This window comes from Stigmatopora nigra, chromosome 15 (assembly GCF_051989575.1).
Source record: "Stigmatopora nigra isolate UIUO_SnigA chromosome 15, RoL_Snig_1.1, whole genome shotgun sequence".
NCBI lineage: Eukaryota > Metazoa > Chordata > Actinopteri > Syngnathiformes > Syngnathidae > Stigmatopora > Stigmatopora nigra.
The window spans coordinates 2,468,380-2,486,655 of NC_135522.1; the positions used below are offsets into that span (position 1 = coordinate 2,468,380).

Here is an 18,276-nt window from a genome sequence, read left to right on the forward strand (position 1 = left end):
CAGGGGAGACGGGGGAGAGACGGGGGAGACAAAGCCACTTGCAGATATATTCATTTGAAGGGCGTCAAGTCCATTAATTAGGGAGAAGAAAGCTCTCATCTTACCTAAAGACGGGTAGGGCTGAGTTCAGGGGAGGTTGCCAGGTGCTGAAATATCCAGCTTTACTTTTCTTCCTATAAAACCGGTTGCCAGACCCCGAGCGACACCCAAACGGATTAAGGAGACTCGTGGAAATCCTGACAACAAAGTCAAGAGGAGAAGGATTTAAAGTATCATAGGCAGAAGGACTTCGGCACCCCCTGCCTTGTTGCTGTATTTTGACTGGGCTGGCATGTGGTGGAGAGGAAGCCTCAGGGCCTTGTTTTTGGAGTTGACGCTTTGCAAGTCCAGGCTAAGGTAGTTTGGAGGAGTGCTTGTTGGTGGAGATGGAGGATTTTCAAGGGGGTGTTCAAGTGGAGAGGGGGCCGAAGAAGTTGACCAGGCAGTTGACGTTGTGGGATGGTTTGGAAGGGGCACCGACGACGACGACGGCGGCGGTGGTGCCGGTTGCAGCGCTGACTTCGCCGTTGTCGCCGGGAGAGTATTCGCGTGGACATGGAGGATCTGTGTTGTTTCGACGGCTGAAATTGAACCGGAGTATTCGGGAGCGAAGGCGCTCGTCGCAGTGTTACTGCAGGTATATTTTGGGATGTTTGGGGAATTTGGGTGGAGTTTTTAAGGGTAAAAATGGGCAAAAGTTGGATTAATTGCAATAGAAATGGGATTTTTTACTCATTTGAGAAGACTGATTTGGCATTATGAAGGTCAAAGGTGATTTTTGGGTGAAAATTGGTCAAAGTCAATCAAGTGTTTTGGATTAATTGCAATAAAAAATGGGATTTTTGGCTTAACATTTGCATTGTGTTTCCTTCAGCTTCGATTCGGAGAATGGACCGTCTCCGGGACGGAGTCCCATGGATTCGCAGGCGAGTCCCGGCTTGGTGCTTCACCCTTCCTTCCCCCAGAGCCAGCGGAGGGAGTCTTTCCTCTACAGATCCGACTCCGACTATGACACGTCGCCCAAAACCATGTCGCGGAACTCCTCCGTCAACAGTGAGGGGTAAGCACTGATATGTTTTTTTCGTGTGTTAAAGTGGTAGCCCGGGGGCCAAATCTGGCCCGCAGCATCATTTTGTGTGGCCCGGGAAAGTAAATGATGAGTGCCGACTTTCTGTTTTAGGATTAAATTTAAATGAAGAGTATAGATGTATATTAAATTTTCTGATTTTTACCCTTTTTAATCAGTAATTGTCATTTTTTAATCCATTTTTTGTGTTTTTAGTGCAAAAATCATTTTGTAAAATCTAAAAATATATTTAAATAAAAGCTAAAATAAACATTGTTTTAGATCTATAAAAAATTGAATATTCAGGGCTTTTAATCCAGTTATTTCAATCAATTTTTTTTTATAAAACCGATCTGGTTTTATCCATTTTGGCTCTAATCCAGATCGTCTCAGTCACTGGTAGCATACAAAAACGTCATTTTTGACTGTTAACATTAATATGTGCATGCTAATTCCTCTTTTCACTATATAAATATAGCACGTCAGCAAGCAATGTACCCTGAAAGTCATAAGGGAAATTGCAATCTTTAATAATGGGAGTAATTGGCCGAGGTTGCCAGGTTGAACGTCTATCACCGCCAATTCCAGCCAAGAAGTTAAGACTTTCAACAAAAATGATTGGGATAATTTGGAGCCCATGATTGGTTGATAAATTGCCATTTTGTAGGAAAACCCAATTTTGCTATTTTTGGAATATCAAATTTAGTCATCTGCCATTTTTTTCACATGCTTTTTACCACTGCTGTCAATCAAACCTCTACACAAGCATTCTCTTTCAAAACCAAAGATTATAAACATGCATCGGATATGAAGTACAAAAAAAAAACCTTTGTCTGCTAACGCTAGCAATATTTTCCCATATTTTGGGTATTGGCAAAGTAGAATATTTGGATAATATCTAATGAGGACATCTCCAGATTGTGAGTAGCACAGCATATTGCGTTCCGTGTCATCATGGCAATCTGATTGGAGGATTAATAAATGCTTTGATCATCCAGCAATGCCACACACAACTTTTTTGACCAATTTCTTCTCATCCGCAGGCATGCCGAAGACATGATCGTCACCCCTTTTGCTCAGGTGTGTTTTTTTGACCAAAAAATATTAATATCTACAATTTTTGACCTAATCCTAATCCTAATCTGCCTTTAATTTGATTTTTTTTAGGTGCTGGCCAGTCTACGATCTGTAAGAAGTAACTTCACCATCCTCGCCAATGTCACCACCCCCACAAACAAGTCAGTTTTCACGCAAAATTCATATCAATATGATAAAAAAAACAATTATCGGCATTCTGTAATCACACAGCTGCGTCCTGAAATTATCTCCTGCCTCGCAGTTTCATTATTTAAAGCAAAACTGCATGATTTGCATCAAAAAGAGAAATTTGATGTGTTTTAAGGGAATGGGGGAGCAAATAGTTTTTCAGTGATGTTTTGTGTTGTTTTTTTGGGGTGAAATACAAGCGTGAAATTCGGATCAAACTGGCGTGTTGGCCTCATTGTGTCAAAAATCGACAGAGGGCAGCAGTGGGCGGTTTTTGCTTTTTTATGTAGTGATGTTTTTGTCCACAGGAGGTCGACAGCATTGTGTTAAAAAATCGACAGAGGGCAGAAGTGGGCGGTTTTTTTTTTTTTTGCTTTTTTTGTTGTAATGATGTTTATGTCCACAGGAGGTCGCCAGTCACCAGTCAGCCTACCGTTCCACAAGCTACTCTTTCTGGTAAGTTTGTTTTTGAGGAAAATGTTATTATATTTTTTAAAAAATGCACTAAAATTACATCATATGTAGTGTAGGCAAGTCAAAATCAATACTTAATTATGTATTCTGACACATTATTAATAAGTTATATCCATCTATTTATTTCCTACATTGATTTTATTAAATATAAACACAATTATGAATAAGTAACACACAATTTAATGCAAATTAAAATGAAATGGCTGAATAATAATATAAATATATTTTAAATTCATTTGAAAATGAAAACTTTTTGAAAGAAATAAAACTTTACCTAAACCTAATCCCTTAAATAATAACCATAAAATACCATGATAGTAATAACAAGACAAAATAATAAATTGACTTACTATATAAACACACAATTTGATAAACTGTTTATTAAGAGAGCCACAATTAGCTTTAATTTCAAAATTTCTGGTATTTTCATGTACAGTTTGTTATTGTCTTAATATAATATTGCATATTAACTACCCATTGACTGTGTTATATATATGTTTATTCCTATTTTTTTTAAATCCTGTCCAGAGGAGACATACCAGCAGATGGCGCGAGAGACTCTAGAAGAGTTGGACTGGTGTCTGGACCAATTGGAGACCATACAGACCCATCGCTCCGTCAGCGAGATGGCCTCCAACAAGGTAATGTGTGTCTTGGCACAATGTACACAAACATGACATGACATACGCAATCACCAAATACATCCAAGCCTGTGAGATTTTTCAACATTTTGCATGAAAATCGAGATTTTTGGGCGCTAATGTCCATCCATGTGTGACCCAAAATGGGACGTCAACATGTGGGGATGTCAATTATTGTTTGGAATTATTGAAAATGCGTCATAAATCTGCTTTTTAAATCAGAATAATCTTAGTGAAATGACCTAAGTTAGTTGAGTTTAATAGTGAGCACAGATAGGCTCCGGCACCCCTTGCGACCCTAAAGCAATTCAGAAAATGAGATGAGATTTAATATACAGTACAAGTTAAACAATTAAAGGTATTATTTATTCTTTATTTAGTATAAAGTTGAAATATCAGTACCAAATAATTCATATCAAATATTTTATTAATCTAGTAATATTTTTTTTTAATAAATAATCTGAATAATACTTGATTTAATTGTGTTCTTAGAAAAAAGTAGTTTGAATTATATATTGGTTTTGGCCAAAAAAAAATTATATTGCAGTCGCTAATCATTAGCATTTTTTTTGTTTCATGATTAATACTTTTTTTCATTCATTTTTATAAATACATAAATTTATAATTGACCATTTTCTAGGACAACAGTCACTATTACTGGTGATCAATAGTCAAAATTTAGACAATCATAATTTATTCATGTAAAATATAACAACTACAATGTTAAAAACCAAATAATAAACAAATAAAATTACATATTAGTCCCATTGTACTTTAAAATGCAGTATCTTCATTTCATAGTATTGAAATTTTAAGTCCATTTTTTCCCACGTCATTCTTCAGATTGGGATACAATCACAGTAGTTAGTGTGTATTATGCTTTACTACGTCGTCATGGCAGTGGGGTGCACGCAGCAATTGAGGGGGCCGCCAATGGTGGTCCTGCTTGGGGTGTGTGTAGTGGTCCTGATGCTGTTGTCTTGGCTGTAACCTTGGTTGCTATCGAACTTTAGCAGGCTCTGCCTCTGCCATGTCATCATTGGCTGGCCATTCTGACCACCAGCCATGTGGTCTAGCCATGAACCAATCACATCTCAGGAAAAGCTCTCGTAGTATCATTCTGTCTTAAAGCGACAGGCCACCTGTAGTTCATCATTCTAATATGCCAAGATGTAAACAAGCTTGGTTCAAGCGTGTTTTTATTGGAATTTAGTTTCACCATCCCTAAATTGTAGAAACGCCAAAATGTAGACATAGGATGGACGTATAGTCGTCGTTAGACGTAGACACCGTCTAGCCACGCATGCGCGCCGGGACCCCCAGTTAGGAGCCAGCCAGCCAGCGGGCGCGCGCGGCAACGCCGCCTGATTAGCTTGCGCGAGCCGTCGGGAAAAAAAAGAAGCGCGAGAGGCGTCGGAAAAGAGGAGGAGCGAGCGTCTAAGACGCCGGGGATCGCTCTCCGACATCCGCGAGTGGGACGCCGGGCTCGGACGGAGTAAACGCATCCACCAAGACCGGCCCTCTCGCATCCGGACCGTGGGGGAGGGGCGGTCGACGCAGGGAGACGGACGGAGCCTGTTTTTTTTCCCCAGACCACCGCCGATACGAGGAACTGTCCCAGATTTGCTTCCCTTGTTTGTTTTCATCCCCCAAGTCCCCTTCTATCCCCCCTTATACCACAGTTCTTGCTATCTCCATTTCTGGATACTCGCCCCAATCTCCCCATCTGGTCCACTTCCGTCATCTAACCCGTTTTTCCTTCCCATCTTGGAGCGTCCCCACCACCATTGACGTGGACCTTGGTCTCCCCCTCCAGGCCGGACGGAGCGTATGCCCTTCAGACGTTCCTTTTCCCTGTTTACCTCCATCTTTCTTCTCCCTCGACCTACATCCATCCCCCTCGGCATTTTTATCTCGGCGCGATCCCCCCCCCAACGGGCTGAAATGTAGTCGCCACAGCATCCAGATCCAGGGGGGGCCCATCCCGGGCCCCACGCTTTGGGGTCCCACTTCAGGGTCCCGCATGTAGGCCCCCGGCTAGTCTACACCCATCCTCCCCCCTTTACCTGGAGACCCCCTTCTTCAAGGGGGCAGCCTTCACTCTGGAGTGCCCTGGCCTCTCCCCCCGGACCCTGACGACGCCCTCATGCCAATGGGGCACCTGTGGCGGCGCCCCCGCCCCCTTACACTACCGCGCCCCCTGCCTATGTCATCGGCCCAAGCCCCCCGTTACCCTGGGCATGGGTGCGGAGGAGGAAATTGACCCCGCGCCGTCCACATGCCCCTCGCCTGTACCGGGGGGCTACCGGCTGTCCCGCTCCTCCAGCTACAGCCCCCTGCAGGGGAGGGCGGCGGCAGAGCTGGACCTCGGCGAAGCGGCCGGTGGCGGTCTGGAGGGGGGCGGGACTACGGCGCAACGTAGGACACCTTTGGTGGACTTGTTCTGTGAGACCTGCTCCAGGCCCTGGCTCATCGGTTGGTGGGACCAGGTAGGGTCGATCAAGGCCTGGTAGTGGCCATCTTTAAATGACAACCAATCAGTGAGCGTCCTAAATGTGTGTGTGTGTGTGGAAGGTTCGGTTTCAGGATTCCAAAGGAGGGAAGATTGTTGTTGTTGTTGTTGACGTGATTGTGTTTGTTTTCCATACAAAAAAAAGATATCAGAACAAATTGCAAAGGCTAAAGTTAGCATTACATTAGATTTACATTAGATTAATTTAAACTGACTTGGAGTGATTGGATGTCTAATTGCAAGGAAAGTTGTTCTTCTTATTCTTTAGTTTTGATGTTGTAAGGGGTAATATGCTAATGTTATTGTGTCTTTAATATAAAAAGAGTAGTTTTTTTCTGGGATTCAATAGGTTTTGAGGCAATATTTGGAGGAAAAAGGCCAAACAAATGTTAATGAGTTTGAGTATGAATCAAATCATGCAAAAGAGTTCTAAAAAATGTGCTGTTATTAGGGTTATTTTTAATCAAGTTGCTGTGAGACACAATTATCTTCAGATTTTGCGATTTTTTTTTATTAGAACATTTTAAAATATGTATTTATGAAGAAATAGGAGAAAAATCACAAATACTTTACCATAAGTTTATTTATATCCATTTTTCTGCATAGCACAAAGCTAAAAGTGTAAACAATGCAAATTATTATGACCCTAAAAATCAAATATTCTCTAAATAAATAGTCAATAAAAGTTACCATGAACTAATTAAGCTTCACCAACAGGAATGGAGATTTTTTAAGTATTCTGTCGGACCGGCATACCTTGTCATAGTAGCATACCATATACGTTTATATCATCTTATTATGAATAATGGCTATTAAAAACATTACAAAGCATTCATGTTAATATATGAACAATTTTAAACAAGCAATATAGAGTAAATATGTTAGTATTAAGACATCATTATATGATATTCATTTAATAGATGAACAAAATTCACTTTTTTGTCATTTTTTATTATTACTTTGTCACTTGTCACATTTCATGCGAGCCTAGACACAATGGCGTGGATGTATATTGCATTTTTTTGTGCCCAAGTGTCATGTCTCTGCAGCGTTCGCTTCGTTAGCCAGTGTCAGAGGAAGTGTTGTTTGTCCTGGCGCCGCGAAAGTGTCGCTTGGCGGCTATGACTCAGCGTCACAGCATCGGCGAGAGGAAAAGGCGAGAGCGAAAGCCAATGGAAGAGTGACAGGGAAGGTGGTTCAGTGGGGGCTCGAATGCCGTCCGGCCTCCCCTGATCTCACCCGACAGCCTGTCAGGAGTAGCTATTTACGTGGCCCCTTCATCACAGTGAGTCAAAGTAAATAAAATGGCGGCTTTGCCGTCTTACGACCCGAGTCAGGAAGCCTAAAAAAAAGGGGGAGACGATACCGTGGGTTGACCTTGGTAGAGGTCAGAGACAATCTACCCTACCGCTTTTGGAATTGTCACCCGAATAAACCGTATGGAGCTGGAGTGGCTGACTATGAGGGTGTTGCCATGGCAACCCGAGCGAGTGGTTGCCTAAGAGATTGTTATGTGTGAGGGATCGGTCAGTAGGACATTGCATTGTGGTTTTTTGTTATTTAGATGGACTGTTTTGAGCTTTTTTGGGGGATTTTTTTAAAGATGTCATTGATGGTGATGATGCATTGAATGAGGAACTCATTGAAATTCAATGTGGAGGGATGAAAAGTGTCATGTGATTGGATTGTCTGGCGTCATCATTGGCGGCCAAAATGGATGAATTTGATGCGTTATTGTGGGGGAAAATGAGGTGTTGTGAATTGGAATTGATTTTATTAGCTTTTGGGGGATAAGGATGTAATGATCTTGGTAGGGGAATTGAATTTGGACCATTTGACTCCATGTTTTTGTTTGTCAAATTTAAAGGTGATGTGTATGTGTGGGACACTTTATTAGGCACATTTGTTCTATTTATAGTTCATGTAGATTGATGTTTTAATTGAATTTATTCATTGGGGAATTGACAAGCAAAAATGATCACTTAGACCAAGACACAGCCTATTATAAATTAAATATATATAATTTTATAACCACTTTGACAAAGACATTTTTATGTATCATTATAAAACATTATTTTTAAAACTATTTTCATGAATAAATAAAATTAATACTTTTTTAGTTTGCATTCATAACAAATAACATTTTGAATGAATATTGCATTATATGTCACCTTTTATAATTGACGTTATTTAGACTTTATATAAGAAATTTAAATAAATGAGAGAATACATACAGGTTTTTCCCCTTTTAAAATTATTTAAAATTAATAAATAAACTTTGCCCTTGACAAAAAATAGGTCTAAACTGGAAGGACAGCCTACAAATGTTCATATTTCAATGCCCTTAACGTTCATTGTCCCAAACAGATTGGATACCGTCAATTAATTCTCAATAAATCGTTAACAAAAACCCATCATCTATCTAATCTAATAAAAAAAAAATGTCTATATTTTGGTTTCTTCTAGTTCAAGAGGATGTTGAACAGAGAGTTATCCCATTTGTCAGAGATGAGTCGCTCAGGGAACCAGGTGTCCGAATACATCTCCACTACCTTCCTAGGTAAGCCCAACCTGGCAACCCAAGGCTCCCATCTAACACCTGTCCGAATCCTATTGGCAACTTCTAGGATGCCCCGCCTACTAACATGATGTCATCTTACTCTGTCAGATAAACAGAACGAAGTGGAGATCCCTTCCCCGACCTCTAGGGAACGCGACAAACCCATGTGTCACATCAGCGGCGTGAAGAAGCTCACACACAGTTCCAGCCTTTCCAACTCCACACTGCCTCGCTTCGGCGTCAAGACCGAACACGAGGACGCGTTAGCCCGAGTGAGTGTGGAGGAGAAAACAAATAAGTTGTCTTATTCTCCTCTTATCCGGATATTGTTCATATTTAATTGTGTTTGTCCTTTTTTGTGTCCTTCAGGAGCTGAATGACTTGAACAAGTGGGGCCTTAATATCTTTCATGTGGCAGAGTTTTCTAACAACAGACCCCTGAGCTGCATTATGTTTGCCATCTTCCAGGTATTTATTTATTACCTTTTTTATTGCTTATTTATGTATTGGTGGTATTTATTGATTATTTGTTGTTGTTGTTATTTGTCCAGTTAGTGTTGAAACTTTAAATCTCATTATATTCTTGTGGAATAATGATAATAAAAGCATTTAATTTAATTTAATGCTTAATTACAACTTAGTATTCAACTGTAGGCAATATAATTTAAATTAAATATTGTTTTATTTTTACAAATGGATTAAAAGAACTGGATTAAAAGCCCTGAATATTCAGTTTTTTATAGATCTAAAACAATGTTTCTTTTAGCTTTTTTGATATATATTTAGATTTTACAAAATGATTTTTTAACTAAAAACACAGAAAAATTGATTAAAAAATTACAATTATTGATTTTAAAAGGGGGAAAATCAGGAAATTTAATATACATCTATATACTTCATTTTAATTTGATCCTAAAACAAAAAGTCGGCACTCTTACTTTTTTTGGGCCGCACAAAATGATGCGGTGGGCCAGATTTGGCCCCCAGGCCGCCACTTTGACACCTGTGGGTTAACCAGTTTGGAAAATGAATGGTTGATCTAAATTGTTGTCAGGAAAAAAAGCACAAAATGGTTATTAGCATGTCGCCTAATATTGTTCTGTAAACTTGAAATGAATGTTACATAATAACCAAAGCAAAAGAGCCAAATTAGACAGTTACAATTGGAGATGTCTAATCCGAATTTGTGACCACCGGCGGCAGGAGCGAGATTTACTGAAGACCTTTCGGATCCCAGTGGATACGTTTGTCACCTACGTGATGACGCTGGAGGACCATTACCATGCCAACGTGGCCTACCACAACAGCCTCCACGCCGCCGATGTCACTCAGTCCACACACGTCCTGCTGTCCAGTCCAGCTCTAGATGTAAATACTACTTGATACTTCATGGTTTTGTAATCTGGAAGAGATTCTCATTGGTTCTATGTTCCCTTTTTGCAGGCCGTGTTCACTGATTTGGAGATTTTAGCTGCTTTATTTGCAGCCGCCATCCACGATGTGGACCATCCCGGAGTGTCCAACCAGTTCCTAATAAATACCAGTATGTATGTGCACAACACAATAGACAAAAAACAACAAATCAATGTTAGCTGCTTTGTGTAGTGGTCAAAAACATACTTTAATTAAAAAAATGTATGTATATATTTATATATATGTATATATGTATATATTTATAAGTATGTATGTATATATTTATATGTATGTATATATATGCATATATGTGTATATATATATATATGTATATATATGTATGTATATGTATGTATGCATATAATATGTATATATGTATATGTATGTATGCATATAATATGTAAATATGTATATGTATGTATGCATATAATATGCATATATGTATATGTATGTATGCATAGAATATGTATATATGTATATGTATGTATGCGTATATATGTGTATAATATGTATATATGTATATATATATATATGTTTCAGCAACACGCTTATTTATTTTTATATATTTATTCATGTATTTATTTATTTATTAACTTACTTATTACCTATTTATGTCTATAATGTCTCTCCTATACCTGCATTCTCACCCTCTTGCTACTGTGACAACGAAATTCCCCGAATAAGGGATGAATAAAGTTATCCAATCCTATCCAAACACACTTTTCGTACTCACCACAGATTCTGAACTGGCTCTCATGTACAACGACGAGTCAGTTCTAGAAAACCATCACCTGGCTGTGGGCTTCAAACTCCTCCACGAGGACAACTGTGACATCTTCCAGAACCTCAGCAAGCGGCAGAGACAGAGCCTGAGAAAACTGGTTATTGACATGGTGAATTGGAATTTTGGTACTCTTCTACATACATCTTCTTTCCTCGATTCATCCATGACAATTTTTGTGTGTGCAGGTCTTAGCCACAGATATGTCCAAACACATGAGTTTGCTGGCAGACCTCAAGACCATGGTAGAAACCAAGAAAGTCACCAGTTCAGGCGTTCTACTACTGGACCACTACACTGATAGGATACAGGTAACACTCATTTAACATTATTTGACTATTGGCAGATCACCAGGTAGCGTGTTGAAGTAAATAACTTGAAATCGGCTAGTCTTTTTATCCTTCTTTCCAAGCTGAGGAGAATTTTTGACCGCTTCTAAAAGTAGGTCAGCAGAAGTGTGCTGTGTGTGTGTGTGACATAATGTTACATAATTCCATTACCAAGTGTGTTTTTCCTAGAATCCAAGTAGGCATTGTTCTGTGGGGAGGGTCAAGATGACAAAAAGTGCTTTTTAAAGTGACCAAATGAGAGAAAATGGTGTTTTTTGATTGATTCCTGAGCAATTGATAACGATAGACTATTGATAAAAATCCTATATAGTTTTCCACATTGATTTTAACATGTTAACTGACACCATTTGGTGTTAAAATTGAGAATTGTAAGAACCTAGGCTGAATTTAAGCTTTTTGTGAACCATATTTACTGATATTTTTGACTCAGACTGGTCTGTAATTTAGTCACTGCATCTTTAGTTGATCTGGAAGGCGTATATGACATTGTCTGACTATGCAGGTCTTAAGGAACATGGTGCACTGCGCCGACCTGAGCAATCCCACCAAGCCATTGGACGTATACCGACAGTGGACGGAAAGAATCATGGAGGAGTTCTTCAGGCAAGGGGACAAAGAGAGGGAACGAGGGATGGAGATCAGCCCCATGTGCGATAAGCACACTGCCTCTGTGGAGAAGAGTCAGGTAAACCAAGGATAAGAAACTCATTGATTAGGTACTAAGTGCAGAACTTGGGAAGAAACTGTCCTTGAGTCAGTTTGTCTTGGCTGTTATGATTTTGTAGCACGTTGAAGTCTATGTCTGCCAACATGGCTGCCATGATTAATCGACTAATTATCAAAGTATCGGAATACAGTATATAAACATATATTATTCAAATTCATCCAAATACTTTTTTAGGTCTCATCTTTAATTGGCTACAATAGATTAGATTAGAATTTTAATTTTATCCAGTATTTGGGAAATTTCTTGTTTGTAGTAGCAATAACAAGACACAGAAGACATTGTAGATCTAGTTGAGAAAACTGGAGCCACAACACTTCTGCAGACTGGGACTGAAACTGAGGTTACTACACAGTCCTTCAGTAGTCTGGTAGTACCAGTATAGTACCAGTACTACTAGTACCAGCATTGATAAACTGACAATTACTCCTTTCCTGATTTTTTTTTATTTTATTAAGATTATACTCCATTATTTCACATCAAAATAGGAACCTCTATGTTTTTACTATGTATTCCCTCCAATGAAATGCACAGGATTGAAGTAGTATTTTTCTTATAATGTGGAAAATAGGGTTTCTGGTGGGTTATAAAAACTGGAAAACATTAGCATTAGCATGTTTTCCCTCTGCTCACAGGTGGGCTTCATTGACTACATCGTGCATCCTTTGTGGGAAACCTGGGGAGACCTGGTCCACCCTGACGCCCAGGACATCCTGGACACCTTGGAGGACAATAGGGACTGGTACCAAAGTACCATCCCCCAGAGTCCATCGCCTCCCCCCATTTGCCAGGACAAGGAACTCAACGCCTGTACGGATAAGTTTCAATTCCAGCTTACTCTGGATGACGGCACCCAGGTCGAGGGCGTGGATAGGGACGTAGGTCCGAGACCCAAAGAGGAAGACGAGGAAGAGGAGGACGTCCTAGCCGAGGAGGAGGAAGAAGAAAACGAGGACATCATCGAGGAGGAAGAGGACGACGAGGAAGTAGCGATGGAGGAGGAGGAAGAGGAGAGGAAAAGCGAACTGGAAGTCCAATCCAAGACGGGAAGACTTTCTGACACGAGTCCTGTAGAGGAAGAGGAGGACTCTTCTTCACAAGCTGACGATACATGAGCATCACTATGGTTTCTCCCCAATCCTTCTCCTCACTTGCACATCTTTTTTTTCATCTTTTTTTCTTCATCCTTTCACCAGGCCAAATCGAGAACAAGAATACTCATGGCAGCGATGATACAAACCTTTAAATCTATTTTTCAAAAAAAAAACGAACAAAAAAAAACTAAAACAAAAAAGGGAATCAAGAGGAGTTGATCACACAACAACTGTAGATTGGACAAGCCGGTGTAGCACTCTGGCCCTGCAATGCACACAAAAATAAACACGCACTAAGTCATTTTTTAATGCAAAATGTGTGTATGCCCCCCCCACCCTGCGTGCATATATGCAGAATTAACATTGGAGCATTTGAGCACCCCCCCCCCCCTTCAAAACCCCCCCTTTTGACCACCTGGGCTGCCGTTTTCCTGCAAACGCAAACTTTGACTGTATGTTTTTACCTGTGCATTTACACACAAGGGATTATTTTTCTTTATTATTATTATTTTCTTTTGGAAAAAGCCATCTCTTAAAACAACAAAAAAGTGTTTAGTCCACATTAGCCAATCACGTTTGAGTAGAATATCCCAGCAGGAAGTGATTTTCTTCAGCAAAGCAAAGCAAAACAACTCTACTCTTAATTTTTTTTCTTTCCATTTTTGTCGGAAAAGAAAAAATTTGACATGTCGCTGCGGGATAAACGGACGCTGCTGAAGGGGGGGGGGGGGGGGGGGGGGGGTTCAAATCCGGGTTCTGTACCCCCCCTTTTTATGAGGAGAGCGCTTAGCTAGAAGATGGCTCTGTGCCTTTCTGACTCACCAGCCTCCGAAATGGAGTGCTGTGGTGAAGCAATGCATTGTGGGATGGGAATGCGTATGCTTTTTTTTTTTTTTTTTTTGTTCTCACTTTTTTTGATTGTCTCTGGTGGAAGCTTGTGTCCATGCTATTGTGGTTGATCTGTCTGTGGTGACACGTTTTTAAGCCGTCAAGTCTTCCTTTGTCGCTCTTCTGCTGGTATTACAGAGCAATCACCACCATCGACACAAACGCTGACCGACTCTTGTGTTTTCACGACTGTAAGGCGCATCTAAAAGTCTTAAATTATCTCTAAAATAGACAGGGCGCCTTGTAATCCAGTGTGCTTTATATATCAGGGGTAGGGAATCTATGGCTCGGGAGCCACATGTGGCTCTCCACTAACCTGTGAGGTAAACTAATATGGAAACTGATAGTGAGAAAGGGTAGGAATAGGAGCGTTATGTTGGTATTATGGCGTTGAGGCTAGCCAAGGGGTGGGCAAACTTTTGGGCTCGGGGGCCATATTGATTTTAAAAATGTGACAGATGGGCGGGGTCAGCACAAGATACGATACATATAAAAAAGTGCATCCGTTAATAATACATATGAAATATAAAGAGAAAAAAAGGAGTAAAGTGTTAACATACTCATCATTAAAGTAAAAAAGTATAAAGTACAATGTAAAGTAAAAAGGAATGTATTAAGAAATATTAAAATGTCCTTAAAAAAGATAGAGGGGCTGTAAAACATAAAAAAATAAATAAGAGTGGACAGAGCTACTGTCACTGGCATCCGTGGGACAGCGCCATCTTGGGGAAAAAAACATATTTTAGGAAACGTCAGCGGGCCCGATTAAATGGCCTAGTGGGCCCGATGTGGCCCACGGGCCGTAGTTTGCCCATGTCTGCACTAGCCCCAGCATAAAGCATTTTTTTCATTACACTCTTTTGCATACATACATTTAAAAAATATGAATTGTTTATGGCTCTCTCCATCAAAAAAGGTTCCCTAACCCCTGTTATATATGAAAAAAAAAGTGTCATTCATTGAGGGTGCGCCTTATAATGCAGTGCGCCTTATCATGCATTGCGCCTTATAGTTGTGAAAATACAATATTTCCTACAATAAGCCATGCGATGCTTCGCCGCATACGTTTTGCCTTTATTTTCTATTACGGTCAATGGGCGGGATTAATACGCCATCGCTGCGTCCCTATGAGGCCACGCCCACTCGCACTGTGTGTTTAACTCATTGGCTGTAGTCGTGACAAACTTTGATTGGACGCTGATGACAGCCAATGAGTTAATACTCTCATATTATGATCACCAAAGTAAACGAATGAAGAAGATGGGAAAAGGAAATCAGGAATGTTGGTCTAGAAATCCCTTAATAGATCTTATTTTTAATTTTTATTATTATTATTATTCATGTCAGACCACTTCCGCTCTTCCATACATAATAAAACATAATTAATCCAAGTTTTACCATATCCATTAAGGAGGGAAAATCGTTTTGGGCGGAAGTGAGTACTGTGAAAAAAGATATATATTGTCTTTGTTATGTTTTTTTTGCCTTAACGTCAGAGGTTATGTTCATAACTTGCCTCTATATGTAGAGAAGTATAGCAGATATCCTTCTATATTTATATTATGTCTGTATGCTTGTTTCATGGCACTGGTCGTTCATTTTCAGTATGTGGTTGTTATTTTTTGCCAACTTAAAGAATGTTTCTGTTTTTAAAATGGATAGATTGCAGGTACAGATTGCAAATGCATTTTTAGTGAGGAATTTAATGGCCATTAAAGCAGGGTGCACATATAATGATAATTGGTTATTTTGATTGATAATATTTTATGAAACTAAATGTGACAGTAAATGAGAGTCACTTGATCATTAGTTAATGGAGTTTGTTTACTAGTTAAATTAGGTTAGTACTTTATTTCATTCTGAATTTTTTTGGTTGCAGTAGAAAGACAGACACAAGACACAGAAGACATTGTAGAGCTCGTTAAAAAAACTGGAGCCACACACAGGAACTCTACCTTCTCCAAACTATGGCCCGCGGGCCACATCTGGCCCGCTAGGCTGTTTAATCCGGCCTGCCGACGTTGTCCAAATAATGTTTTTTTTCCCCCAAGATGGCGCCGTCAGTGACAGTAGCTCTGTCCACTCTTATTAGTTTTTTTTGTGTGTCTTACAGCTCCTCTATCTTTTTTTAAATTGCATTTTAATATTTCTTAATACATTCCTTTTGACTTTACTTTGTACTTTATACTTTTTACTTTAATGATGAGTGATGAGTATGTTAATACTTTAGTCCTTTTTTTCCTGTTTGTTTCATATGTACTGTTAACGGATGCACTTTTTTATATGTATCATATCTTGTGCTGACCCCGCCCATCTGTCAAACTTTTAAAGTCAATGTGCCCCCCGAGTCTAAATGTTTGCCCACCCCTGGTCTAGATTTCCCATGAGTTAGCCACAGTATTCTTCATTTTATGTGTGCACCCTGCTTTTTGGTGACGTTGTAGTCAAAAAATGAAGAAAACAAGATCTCAAATGTTCTACGTATCAATGTCCACTTCAATTTTCTTTCAAATAAGCATTTTTACAGGGTAAAAAAGCAAAAGAGTGAAGATGAATGGTAGTGAACGAACCAGGTTCTGCAGGTCAGCAACCAGGGATTTCAGTATATGAGTGTATAACCTCGGGAAATATGATGGGAAAAGAACATCAACATAACATTCCGACATGCACTGGGCGGTTCACAAAAAGCTATATTCTTTTTCCTTGTGGCTTCTTCTTGTGATGTCATTAAAAGCTATGAAAAAAGTCACTATTTAATTGCCATACAAACACAATACTGTAGCAAATTGTTTCTTATTAACACGAATATTATTCAATGGATTGATTGCTGCCATTCTTTTTAAAAATGACCAAGAAAATCACGAGGAAATGTGTGTTTTCTTCCAACAGTTTGTGTACAGTTTATTTTTATAACATTTCTGTGGCTGGTGGGTGACAACAACAACAAAAAATATGAGGAAATGTGGATATACTAGCTGTAAAGCGTAATCCTTCTTGTATATATATATTGTAATGTAATATATTGCATTGTAAAATGATGAATTGAACTGCAGGCCACAACGTTCACCTCTTTCAGTCTGTTCTACTTTGCCTGTACTGTCACTTCTTTGTTTTTTTTCAAATATTCGTGTATACCAGCACTTTATTTCACCAGAATTGCGTGCGTGTTCTGTGGTAAGTTTGTGCTGGATTTCCAGGGGTTTGTTTATGTTGATGAGGATTTTGCTGTTTTTCTGGGCCAAAATTATGAACCATGTCGAGCCATTTGTCCACTTTAGATTGAATTATTTGACTTGGTTATTCAAAAAATGTTAGCAGCTATATAGTCGTCATGCAGGATGTGACATATTCAAAGATAATAAATGTGTCCTTATCCTTTATGACCATTTCCAGCACTATATCACCTCCTCTTGTTTCTTAGTAACTACAACCAATAGCCTGCCTGACAGGTTGGATTGATGCAGATTGACTCCCTATAAGAGTATTTTTGTTAGCTTTAATTCCTGTGTGTATGTGTGTGTGTGTGTGTGTGTGTGTGTATGTGTGTGTGTGTGTGTGTTTCACAAAAATGGGAGAAATTATACAAAGGGGTAAAAACAACAAGAAATGATTGTAATATTTGTAAATGACCTCGCTGTAATGTGTAAAATGTGTCTGTTATTTTTTATTATATTATTTTTTATGAAAGTTGTTTTCCTCTTAAAAGAGCCGAGGTGTCATTTTGTGAATAAAATGCATTTAATAAGCAAATACCTATATATAAAAATATGATAGTATAACAGTATATTTTTTTTTAGTTTCACTTGTTCGGTACTGTAAAGTGTGTTAGAAATACAATAAAGGTCGATTTTTATATTACATGTTACTTTTTATTGGAGTTTGTATGATCTGTACATACATTTTGTATTAGTAAATATATATAAATGATGTTATGTAATGTAATAAAAAGGCTGGTAAGTATATATACAATGATGCTTCATTATAAAGACAGGTGATTTGAGTGGCAGCTATATTAGCCAATTGGTATGTAACATATAGGAACTTTCCAATGAAACGACAGGAAGACTTCCTGATTTTTGACCAATGAAACATAATTACTGAAAAGACTAACCAATCATGTACTTCCAAAGCAGCAGGCCATCACCACGTGCATGCGCAGTAGCTCTCTACGGAACTGCGGCGTCTGGCCAGGTTGTGAACGCCATCTAGTTGTCCCAAGAAAAGAAGAATTAAAGCTAAAGGTATGTTCGATCTTTCTTTTATATCTCTATTATACACCGTGACTCCTTTTTCTACAACAACACCCCGCATTTTGTGTGTAAAACCTAACATATTGACCCCTGTAGTGGTTCTAGATCCCCGGACACGTAGGTTTGGGCTATCTGCTAAATAACGCGGATTAACATTGGCGTTTAATCTGTCACATTTTTCAATTAAACATGGCCGTTGTGTGTGTTTTCCTTATAAC

At 39.2% G+C, this 18,276-nt stretch overlaps 1 protein-coding gene across 3 annotated transcripts in view; it reads left to right on the forward strand.

Moving 5' to 3' along the window:
- The window catches only part of pde4a (phosphodiesterase 4A, cAMP-specific), a 41,336-nt gene extending 27,000 nt beyond the window's left edge, over positions 1-14,336 (forward strand). Inside the window, exons 1-15 of one of the 3 annotated variants that reach the window (XM_077734398.1) lie at positions 40-676; positions 914-1,099; positions 2,149-2,185; positions 2,273-2,343; positions 2,778-2,827; positions 3,374-3,486; positions 8,465-8,558; positions 8,667-8,830; positions 8,928-9,026; positions 9,762-9,926; positions 10,002-10,101; positions 10,710-10,864; positions 10,941-11,063; positions 11,605-11,787; positions 12,462-14,335. In XM_077734398.1, the coding sequence (XP_077590524.1) occupies positions 426-676; positions 914-1,099; positions 2,149-2,185; positions 2,273-2,343; positions 2,778-2,827; positions 3,374-3,486; positions 8,465-8,558; positions 8,667-8,830; positions 8,928-9,026; positions 9,762-9,926; positions 10,002-10,101; positions 10,710-10,864; positions 10,941-11,063; positions 11,605-11,787; positions 12,462-12,941 (2,271 nt within the window). In that variant the 5' untranslated portion in view covers positions 40-425 and the 3' untranslated portion in view covers positions 12,942-14,335. Of the gene's footprint in view, positions 1-39; positions 677-913; positions 1,100-2,148; positions 2,186-2,272; positions 2,344-2,777; positions 2,828-3,373; positions 3,487-5,440; positions 5,976-8,464; positions 8,559-8,666; positions 8,831-8,927; positions 9,027-9,761; positions 9,927-10,001; positions 10,102-10,709; positions 10,865-10,940; positions 11,064-11,604; positions 11,788-12,461 lie in introns of those variants that run through there. The other 2 variants (XM_077734397.1, XM_077734399.1) reach the window with 2 other exon arrangements.
- The last annotated feature ends 3,940 nt before the right edge of the window (positions 14,337-18,276 follow it).